The 10,933-nt window shown below is 34.1% G+C and overlaps 2 protein-coding genes across 2 annotated transcripts; one reads left to right on the top strand and one right to left on the bottom strand.

Moving 5' to 3' along the window:
* The first annotated feature begins 3,403 nt into the window (after window positions 1–3,403).
* On the top strand, window positions 3,404–7,197 carry LOC109215223 (molybdate-anion transporter-like). The gene is made up of 8 exons (XM_019379243.1): window positions 3,404–3,716; window positions 4,270–4,414; window positions 4,511–4,679; window positions 4,879–5,149; window positions 5,649–5,914; window positions 5,992–6,207; window positions 6,359–6,461; window positions 6,654–7,197. The coding sequence occupies exons 1-8, from the start codon at window positions 3,563–3,565 to the stop codon at window positions 6,716–6,718; spliced, it is 1,389 nt and encodes a 462-aa protein (XP_019234788.1). The 5' UTR covers window positions 3,404–3,562; the 3' UTR covers window positions 6,719–7,197.
* A 964-nt stretch (window positions 7,198–8,161) lies between these two features.
* Window positions 8,162–9,297, bottom strand: LOC109215221. The gene is made up of 3 exons (XM_019379240.1): window positions 9,170–9,297; window positions 8,715–8,874; window positions 8,162–8,614 (listed from the first exon to the last, which is right to left on the bottom strand). Exons 1-3 carry the CDS (start codon window positions 9,246–9,248, stop codon window positions 8,386–8,388), a joined length of 468 nt encoding a protein of 155 aa, XP_019234785.1. The 5' UTR covers window positions 9,249–9,297; the 3' UTR covers window positions 8,162–8,385.
* Between the last annotated feature and the right edge of the window lie 1,636 nt (window positions 9,298–10,933).

Raw genomic sequence — 10,933 nt, 5'->3', positions numbered from 1 at the left:
TTTGATCCTGAAACTCTTCCTAAATTCAAACTTTTGGAAACATGAAAATATCATAGAACTACGAGTCAATTGGCAAAAATGTGATATCCCGAATTTCAAAGATGATTATCACCCTTGGGGATTTAGAATTTTACTACTTTCTCCATCTTAATTTTGTTCTAGGCGAGGTTTTGAGATTGACAACTACGTGTAGATTCGTTCGAGTAATTAAATAACTTCCTCACCAAATTTCGTATATGTTTCTTCTTTTAATGGGGAATTTCAACGTCACTCCACTACTAGCTACTCCCTCCGGTCCAAAATAAGTGATTTTTTGGTTCTTTTCACACATATTAAGAAACTCATCTTTTAACATTAATTAGCAATGAAATTGACCATATTAACATTTAGTATCTCTTCATATAAACACTCCTAACACATATTCCAACATCATTTACTCCAAGGGCAATGTAGGAAAAGAATAATTAATTCATTCTTGAAATCTGGAAAAATTAATTATTTTGGACAACAAAAAAAAAGCTAAAAAATCATTTATTGTGGACCGGAGGGAGTATACTACATTGAAATTCTATTTAGATAATTATTAGGGATATTGGAAAACCAATCACGCAACAGTAACTTAGTACTCTCCCGGTTCACGTTAATTGATTTTTTGATCTTTTTTTGTGATCCACAATATTTGTTTTTTTCAAATATCAAGAAGGGATTAACTTCTTTTTTTCCAAAGTTATCCTTAAAGTAAAGAGTCCAGGAGTATTTGTTATATTTTCAATGAACAAATTAAGATTAATATGGTCAATTCCATTGTTAACTAATGTTAAAAGGTGAATTTCTTAATATGTGTGAAAAGAGCCTAAAAATCAAGTAAAAATTACATGGGGCATCCTATTTGGTCGCCCCTTTTAACTTATGCCCATTTTGTTTTTCCATTTGCATCCGTACTCATTTTTTTTTGTTAAAAGCGTTTTAAAAAGATGTTTTTGCCCTTCAAGACTATTGACAAAACTGTAGACTGCGGGACAAAACTTCAGCATGTTTTGGCATGAAGTTTTAGCAAATGAACTAATAACTTAAGCATGTTTAGTCTGAAGTTTTCGCAAATGAACTAAATAACTTAAGCACGTCTAGTCTGAAGTTTTATCAAATGAACTAAATAACTTCAACATGCATTAGCAAAAACTCATTAGAAAATTACATACTGCAAGATAAAAACTTAAGCATGTTTAGTCTGAAGTTTTAGCAAATGAACTAAATTACTTAAGCATGTTTACTCTGATGTTTTAGCAAATGAACTAAATAACTTCAGCATGCATTAGCAAAAGCTCATTAGAAAATTACATACTGCAAGACAAAAACTTAAGCATGTTTAGTCTGAAGTTTTCGCAAATGAACTAAATACATTCAGCACTCATGACAAAATTGTTGACTGTAGGATAAATAACTCCAGCATGCATAACTTCATGCTATATTAGCATGAAGTTTTAGCTTCAACATGAAACAACTTCATGCTACATTAGTATGAAGTTTTTAGCTTCAAGGTGAAACAACTTCGTGCAATTGTGATTCTGAAGATGAATCTGGACAAGTTTTTGATTTTTTTTTTCTAAAGCTGCTGAGAGGAGAGGAGGGGATCTTTTTTTATGAATGAGGTTGCAGATCACGCGATTTATCAGGGGTGTAATTGTCATATTATTACGATTTTTTGTCAACTGGCTATCAAATCAATAATTTTTAAAAAAAGGGTACAGGTTAAAAGGTGGCACAAATATAGATACGGCTACAGATCTCCAAAAATCAATTAAAGTGGACCGGAGAGAGTACTCCTAACGTGTGACACTTTGAATTAATCACAGATTCACAATTGATATGAATATTTAGGTGAAGTTGAAAATTTGTTGCGTATGAACATGACTTTCATTTTAAAGGAATTTATGAGTAAAAGCTGTTAAAACAAATATATTTTTCGTAAATAAGATTCAAATTTAATAAGTTTTTGAAATTGATTAGACGGAAATAAAGTCACATACACTGAAACGGAGGACGAAGCAGTTGTTAGGCACAAGTCAATTTTGTACAAGGCGAGGCTTTGAGATTGACAACAACGTGTTGATTCTTTTTTTTTTTTTTTAATTTCTCACCCGGTATCCGTACTTACATTGGGGCCCGACTAATCCGGATTCGAGCCGGGAAGTCCCACATTAGGGGTAAAGCGCTCCCTAACAAAGGCGACTCCATTCTCAGGGGCTCGAATTCGAGACCTCTGGTTAAGGATGAAGAAGTACTTACCACTCCATCACAACCCTTATTGATAACGTGTTGAGTCGTTCGAATAATTAAATAACTACTCAGTAAATGTCTTATATGTTTCATCATTTAATTGGGAATTTCAACAAGTCACCGCACAACTAGCTTAATACTCCTACTTTGAAATTCTCTTTACTTGAAAAAATCAAATTATTCCGGTCCACAATAAGCGATCAATTTTCTTTGGGCGCACCCACTAAAGAAATACTAAATTCTAGACAAAAATAAATAGTGTGATTAAACCACCCTTAATTAAATATTGCAGGATAGTTATAGTAGCACTTGCTTCTCTTCTCAAACGTGAGAACTAAATGACTTTTTAGGAATACGTACATAAAAGTTATTTTGAAAAAACAAATTGAATTTTTTCTTGATTATATAAATGAATACTTATTTTGGACCAAAATACAAAAATAAATTGGTCACTTATTGTGAATCGAATGGAGTAGTATCTAACGTGTGACACTGTGAATTAATCACAGATTTGTCTGTTTGGCAACATTACAACTGACATGAATATTTTAGTGAAGTTGAAAATTTATTGCGTATGAACATGACTATCAATTTTAAAAAAAATTACTAGTAAAAGCTATTAATTCAATTGAAACACTCTTAACAAAATTTTTGTATATTTTATCAACATTTCAAATACTGAAGTATAGTATATACGAATGGTCAAATTATTATTTACAAATATTGAACTTCAAAAATATTACGCATATGCTGTCGGTTAACCGCTCGTTATGAACAAGTGCAAAATTAATAGAAGAACCAAAAAATCAAAGCTTGATAAGAAAGCCCATGTGATATTAAATGATACTGTTGAAAGCGAATGAAAACAAGTGCATTCATCTATGAATTTTTTTGCATTGCGTCTTAAATTACAGAACGTGACAAAGGTTTCCCTTTATTTACTATTGAAATGAAATGAACAAAATTAATTTCCAAATTATCCTCCGTTGTGGAGTATAGGGATACTATGAAGTTGGGTACATAACCACCGACAGATATCACGCAATTCCTCGTCGCCACGTGTCAGTATTTCAATAACCAAAGGCCATGATTAAATCTGATAAATCGTCACAGTAAAAGTAACATGCCTTTAGAGGATTACAGCGGAGAAGAAACCGCGTATACATTGCCCCGCTTCTCTGCATATATATATATATATAACACACTCACACACGCACTCTGAATTGTACGTATAAGAATATAATCTGAGTGCCAGTAGAGATCGAGTTCGAGTACTGGTGCGAAAATGGAGTTGTTCTATTACGTGGTGTTTGGGGCTCTGGCGGCAGTGGTAGCAGCTCTGGAGCTGGGTGGAAAGAGCAACAAAGATCGAATCACAACTTCTCAAGCTTTCAATTCCTTCAAAAATAATTACATTCTCGTTTACTCTCTTATGATGGGTACGCTCCTTTTGTTCTTCTCAGATCTGAGCCTGTTTTTACCTCTAATTGATTAAATCACTCTGCATTTTCACCTTAGTGTCTGTTGGAATTCTCTTACTTACGTGCTCGATCTGATTATCTGAGCGTGCACTTTTTCGGAATTTGAATCTTGTCTATTTGGATCTGAGTTTTGGGTTGCTTTTGTTGCAAATTAAATGAGTAGATTGGGTCTTGAAGTCTAGATATGAAGCCAAATTGGCTTAATGGTCTTTAGATCTGTGCATGAGCATTTCATTTAATGATTTCTTGTTAACCCAGCTGTATTATCTAAGAAACTACTTATTCATATTGCCTATGGATTAATTGATGCTCCAATGATCATTAGCACAACTAAAAAGCAAAAGAGGCTAAGTATTTACTTCTTGATCCTATGCTGGAATAATTCCATAGTTAACAATTACATTATATATGGAGTAATAATATATATGAGTAGGTGATACTTCCAGCCTTTATGATTTGTGTGAATGGTGGTGTTTCCCTTTGCTAACGCTCGGGTATTTTGTGGCCATAGCCGGTGATTGGCTACAGGGTCCATATGTATACTACCTTTACAGCACTTATGGATTTGGAAAGGGGGATATTGGACAGCTCTTTATTGCTGGATTTGGATCTTCCATGTTGTTTGGCACAATTGTTGGATCTCTTGCTGACAAACAGTAGGTCTTTTTCAGAATTATTTGTGTGTCGATAATCATCTTTTAATACCAAGGAGTTTGTTGTTTACATGATCTGCCTTGCATTTTAAATTTCAGGGGTCGGAAGAGGGCATGTGTAACATACTGTATCACTTATATACTGAGCTGCATCACCAAGCATTCTCCTCAATACAAGATTCTGATGGTTGGACGTGTTTTGGGTGGCATTGCTACATCTCTACTGTTTTCAGCATTTGAGTCATGGCTTGTAGCAGAACACTTTAAGGTGACATGTCCTTATTATTAAGCTGGCTATTAACTAGGAAATCCACACCGAACTGTTAAATTGTAGTACATCTTTATACAATGTTGATGGTACTACCATTGTCCTTGAGATACAACTTACAATCCTTTGTTTTTGCTTTATTATTGATCTATTATATTTTTCTGAAGTTTTAATATATTTACTTGCTTTCTTTGTGCAGAGGGGATTTGACTCCCAATGGCTCTCACTAACTTTCTCCAAGGCAATATTTGTTGGAAATGGTCTTGTTGCCATTATCGCTGGATTGTTTGGGAATTTTCTTGTTGATTCATTAAATCTCGGCCCTGTGTCTCCTTTTGATGCTGCTGCCTGCTTTCTTGCCATTGGAATGGCTATCATACTATCATCATGGACGGAGAACTATGGAGACGCATCAGAGAGCAAAGACTTGCTCACTCAATTCAAGGGTGCAGCTGTGGCCATTGCTTCAGGTATAGCTAGATACGCTACACATTATGTTTTTCTGTGGACGATCTTCAACCTATGCATCATCAAAGTGGATAGATTGATTCTCTTCCAATGAGATTTCACATGGATATAGATTTGCTATGTGCTCCCTATTTATCCGTTAGAATTAGAGTTTGTACGATGAGGACGTTACACCATGCTAGAGGCATAGCAAAGCAAAGTGGTTTTGGGAAGTTATAAGGTTAATTACATTCTGCCATCTTTAAGGTTACAGGAACACACCATTTCTGCACCCAGGTTATCCGTTAGGATTTAAAGCTCCATATCAGATAGGGTTGCCTGAAAAAGGGCAGGCGCAGATTGCATTTTCAGGGACTTAACATCTTCATCCATTCTCTTGATACAACATTCAATGATGGCTGTTCAAATTGTTGCTCTTGCACCCTTTGTGATTACTCGATTTTATGTTTTATTTACATTTACTTTTACACTATCCTTATTGTTGCACGGTTTCTTTGACAGATGAGAAGATTGCATTACTCGGTGCTATACAATCTCTGTTTGAAGGTTCAATGTATACATTTGTGTTTCTGTGGACTCCTGCTCTCAGCCCAAATGATGAAGAAATTCCCCATGGTTTTATTTTTGCAACTTTCATGTTGGCTTCAATGTTGGGAAGCTCATTTGCAGCTCGTCTTATGGCCCAGAACTCACCTAAAGTTGAGAGTTACATGCAAGTTGTTTTTGTCGTATCTTCTGCATCTCTCTTGCTGCCCATTCTGACAACTGTAAGTAGGAAATGCCTTTATTCTTTGAGTTTTCTGCCTTGTGGTTTGTTGGTTTTTAACATATTTCATTGAACCAGTTCGTAGTATCTCCTTCAAATGTGAAAGGGGGAGGCATCTCCTTTTCTGGATGTATCCAGCTTCTTGGCTTCTGCACCTTCGAAGGTTGCTGTGGCCTCTTCTGGCCATCCATCATGAAGATGAGATCTCAATACATTCCCGAGGAGGCAAGGAGCACCATAATGAACTTCTTCAGGATTCCCCTCAACATCTTCGTGTGCATTGTGCTTTACAATGTATGTTATCATTCTTCTGCTCTAAGTAACTGTGTTGCACATGTTCTTGTCTTACATTTAATTACCCGGGCAATTGTTGTGCTGCAACACATGATTTTTGTTTCAATTCCAGCATTCTGATTTTTGACGATCTTTTTATGTCAATTTGAAGGTCAACGCTTTCCCCATCACTGTGATGTTTGGCATGTGCTCAATTTTCCTCTTTGTTGCATCCATTCTGCAAAGACGGCTTGCAGCCATTGCAGACAAGCCAAGTAAGTACTCGGTTCTCTCTAAAGCTTGCAAAGACATTGACGCCTTAGATTTAAGATCATGCATTACCAGTGCTGAGGCAGGATCAGTTCTCACACATAAACCAATTGTACTTGATTATGACTCAATATGGCATTATCCTCTTGTGCTCTATGTAACTTGATGGATTGACTTAATGTTGTTGCTGATTGCAGAAGCAGAAGATTGGGTAGCAATGAAGGAACGGGATACTGAGGCCGATCCATTAAATGCATCTTGATTTAGCAGTCAAATATCCAATGGGAAATTTGTCTGCAAAGGTCTACTTATTACCATAATCGGCCATCAGGGTTTAATATTAGTTGAGCTTACAATTGTTAAAGAGCAATGACCATGGATTCAAAATGGAGCTGTTCCTGCCTAGCAGATAAGGAAGAGGCAGATAAGCTAGTGGTGTTATTCTAGTTCCCTGGTTGTGTTCTTAGAAGACAAACACTTGCACGTTTTTGACTATTTTCATTTCTCTCAGATTGTGCTGCTGTGATAGCATTACTTTACTCTATGATTTTTCCCCCTGTTTCCTTAGCCATGGTTCAAGTGTCGACCGAGGCCTACTTTTATGTCATAGCTTTAATCTTTTTGACAATTTATCTCGAATGTAATAGTGAAAAACACAAGTCAATTCTTTTTCTTAAGCAAAGCTGCAATTCTTGGGAAATTCGTTGGTGATTGGTATGTCAGGCAAATGTTTAAAAGTGAGTTCCTTTGTGGGTTTATTTTCTATATATATATATATATATATATATATATATATATATATATATATAAATATATATATATATCATTATATTTTATTCGCTTTAGCCTTTTTCGGCAAAGAAAGAGTGCAGTAGTGGATAGCATAACAGGGGACTCAGGTGCAGAGCCGCTACCCTCTTGAGCCATAAAAGTTTTAATCTTTGTACGAGTTCTGCATTATTTATAGGCAAAATATATTAACTTATCATGGTTAAGTGATGACATACCATGATAGGTTGTTCTGTAAGATATTGATGCAATACTGGAAATCCTAGATTTGCTAGACTCACTACTGCAGCATTTAAATTGCTTGACTATAAATCCTTGCAAGTTTATCTAACTAATAGTTTATTACTCTTGTCTTAATTTTACTTTGTCATAATTCACTTCCCCTATTGCAAAACAAAATCAAGGTTGAAGTTAATATTATATTTTACAAGCCAAATAACACTTGCAAGTTCAAATTTTATGAACTTTTGAATTAGAATACTCGTGGAGCTCATAGACTGCCTATTAAATAGATTAAAAAGAATCCAAGAAAGCTGAGTTATACGTAGAAATGACACCAAGTATCCCTTTAGAGTCACTCTAAAGGTTGCTGCTATTTAGGAATTAGCCGGTGCATCCTAAATTCCAATTTTTTAGTTCAATTTTGTCCTAGTGTCATGCATTGTGCTGTAGTTAAGCTTTTTAGTTTAAAATTTCAGGACAAACTAAGTACTGGCTAATCTCTAAATAACATCTCTAAGAATGGCTATCTGTGCACTCACCTCGAGTTATACTGGTTATTTCTTGACCAAATTAGTTACTGTTTTGGTTAAACTAGAGCAAAAAGTTTAGCAAAATTTGAAGTAGAAGATAATGAGCAGGACAAACCGATCTAAAAAGAAAATTTTCTTCAATAATTATAAAGTACACTTGAATAGAGACGAAGTTGGGGCTTAAAATTTACTTTCAAAGATTAATGAATACATCATATTACATACAAAAACATTGTCACATTGAAATATCACCATTACAAGAAAAAATAAAATCTGAAGAAGATACAAAAAAAAAAAAAAAAAAAAGTTAGGTGCTTTTTACATATTTGGTTTTAAGTCTTGTTGGACAGAGTCACCTAATAGTTGAGATGCGCGTAAACTGATCCAGTTACCCCAGCCGGCTTCGTTTAGCCTGGGCTGAAGCAGCTTCAAAATCCCCAATGAAGAAAAGGATCTTGTCCAATATCCCTAAATTGGGTTCCTCCTTATCATCTTTATAGTTAGCTAATGAATCAGAGATGTTTTCCATTTTCGATATTCTTGAACCTAAATGTCTTTGAATTTCACCTTGGTGTATAAGGTAGTAGTCATCTCCTTCCCTTATAATCTTCAATCCCCTGGAAAAAAAACCATTCATGTAAAAAAAAAATTATGTTTTCTAATGCAAAACAAAAACATGTACTGAAATACATTGAATTTTGGCAATTTTGAGCTTACAATCCATTGCGATCACAACGATCTTGAACCATATACACATGTTTCCATGTCTTAGAATCTGAAGGAGCATAAAAAGTGGCTTGATCTAATCCCCATCTTTCTATAAATAGATCACACCATAAGCTGTTATCTGAACCCATAATTTTCCACTTTCTGCAAACTTTAAAAAAAAAAAAAAGACATCTTTTTTCATAATTGCTCAATTCTTGGAAACAATTCAGTCATTTGCATGAAAAAGAATGAAACTTTGACTTTTTTTTGGGTCAAAACAGAGATCCAATTTTAGTGTCAAATTCAGTTTCATGCGAAATTCAGATCATCACAGTCAAGTAATGCATAATTAGAAAGATACCCAATTGTCAGAAGAACTAAAATTACTCCATATTAACTGCAAATCCATTATGTAATAAATTGCCAAATGAATCAGAAGAATAAATAGTAGAATTAAGACTAACCCAATTGAGCAGTTGCAAGATTACGGTGATCCAAGAGGCAGAAAATTCTGAGACTAAGTTCAGGTGGCAACCTCTCCATCAGAGTTGGGGGGTGGGGTGGGGTGGGGGTGGGGTGGGGGTTACAGGAGAGAGTTGAGAGAATGGATGAGGTTAACTTGGTTCAGTTTGTAAGTGCACTTTCTACTTGCGTCCAAATAAATTTTTTGTACCTTATCGAGTATATTTATGCTTGTACTCGCCATGCTGTCCTCTAGTTTTTTTTTTCTTTTTTTTTTTGGGCAATAAAATAGACAAACAGGAACAGTGATCTTCTTTAAACATTTAGGGGTGGTTTGGATCTAACACAAATTTTGTTGGGATTAATTATACTGATATTAGCTATTCTGGTATTATTTTTAATTGTTTGATATGTTGTATTAAACTTGAGATTGTCAATTTTACTGTTTTATCATGGAATTACTTATCCATCCTTTAGCAGGTATAAGTTATCCTGGTACTATTTTAATCCTGTGATAACTTATCGTAGAATTAATAACCAAACAAGGAATAAGACTATACTTAATTTTTATCTCAAAATTATTTTTATTTATCCACCACACCAAACGACTCCTAAGTGTGAATATATAAACTTGTGTTTGTTGAGTTTTCTGAGAAACAGTTTTTGACCTTATAAACACCAAGAAGTTTTTCTAAAAACTCTCTTTAGAATAAAATAAGCTTTAAATTAAAGGATAATAACTATGGAAAAGGTTTTAAAAGAATTTGTAAACCTTTTCAAAGAGTTCTACTCCTGAACTTTACTTTATGTAATACTATTTCTTTATTAATGCATTTTAAAAAGAATTATATATTTAAAAATAATTTAATACTAAACTTGTCATTTACTTTTAATAAGAAACTCTCATGACCACAGAAAAATCACAACAAGTTTCAGAAGACAAGTTTTAAATATGTTATAGTCACATAAGATGTTATGACATATTCAAAATTATATGTTTAATTTGTTTTGTTCTTTCTTAATTTTTGCTCAAGTTAAAACTACGATATATAAATTGAAACAAAAGGAGTATGTGTTTGTTAAATTTTCGAAATATGGCTTTTGACTTAAAAATTATGAGATGTTTATTTAAAAATTCTTTATGAATAAAATGAACTTTAGAGGATATAAGTGTGAAAACTTCCTTTTCAGGTCTAGTTATATTCTTGTACTGCATAATCTTGTACGGTAGACTAATCTATATGAATCTGTCTCTAATCTAATTTAGCCGGTTTAAACCTATTAACAATAAGGTGGTCTATTGTTCTTTTTATCGACTAGTTCCCAAAACAGGGACAAATTGAAAAATAGCCACAGTTTCAAAAGTAATCGAAATTTAGCTACTTTTCATGGAAAAGATAAATCTGAACGAAAACACTGTTCAAAATTCAAAAAATACTCCAGCATAATATACTTGAATTCCAGTATAATATACTGGATTTCCAGTATAATATACAGGTCCAGCATAATATGCTGGAAGTTCATACACAGGTGCCCCATTCTCCAGTATATTATGCTGGAACTTTCCGCGTGTTGGTGTTCCAGCATAATATGTTGGAAGTTCATACACAGGTGCACTGATCTCCGGTATATTATGCTGGAACTTTCCATGTTGCAGCAAAATAGTGGTTATTTTTCAATGATTTTGCGAACGCTGGCTATTTTAGAATGACCAGTCAAAAAACTAGCTAATTTTACCCCAAAACATTTACTTCCTCTTTCAAATA

Source organism: Nicotiana attenuata, unplaced genomic scaffold, assembly GCF_001879085.1.
Source record: "Nicotiana attenuata strain UT unplaced genomic scaffold, NIATTr2, whole genome shotgun sequence".
Taxonomy (NCBI): domain Eukaryota; kingdom Viridiplantae; phylum Streptophyta; class Magnoliopsida; order Solanales; family Solanaceae; genus Nicotiana; species Nicotiana attenuata.
Note: the sequence above shows the minus strand (reverse complement) of the source record. Positions and strands in the feature narration are given on the sequence as shown.

Excerpts from the sequence above, each read along its gene's own strand:
- LOC109215223 (XM_019379243.1), top strand. The coding sequence starts at position 3,563 with ATGGAGTTGTTCTATTACGTGGTGTTTGGGGCTCTGGCGGCAGTGGTA. Across the intron at positions 6,208-6,358 it reads TGTGCATTGTGCTTTACAAT|GTCAACGCTTTCCCCATCAC; the intron begins GTATGTTATCAT and ends GTCAATTTGAAG. Across the intron at positions 6,462-6,653 it reads AGCCATTGCAGACAAGCCAA|AAGCAGAAGATTGGGTAGCA; the intron begins GTAAGTACTCGG and ends TGCTGATTGCAG.
- LOC109215221 (XM_019379240.1), bottom strand. The coding sequence starts at position 9,248 with ATGGAGAGGTTGCCACCTGAACTTAGTCTCAGAATTTTCTGCCTCTTG. Across the intron at positions 8,875-9,169 it reads TCTTGCAACTGCTCAATTGG|TTTGCAGAAAGTGGAAAATT; the intron begins GTTAGTCTTAAT and ends TTTTTTTTAAAG. Across the intron at positions 8,615-8,714 it reads CGTTGTGATCGCAATGGATT|GGGATTGAAGATTATAAGGG; the intron begins GTAAGCTCAAAA and ends TTTTTTTTCCAG.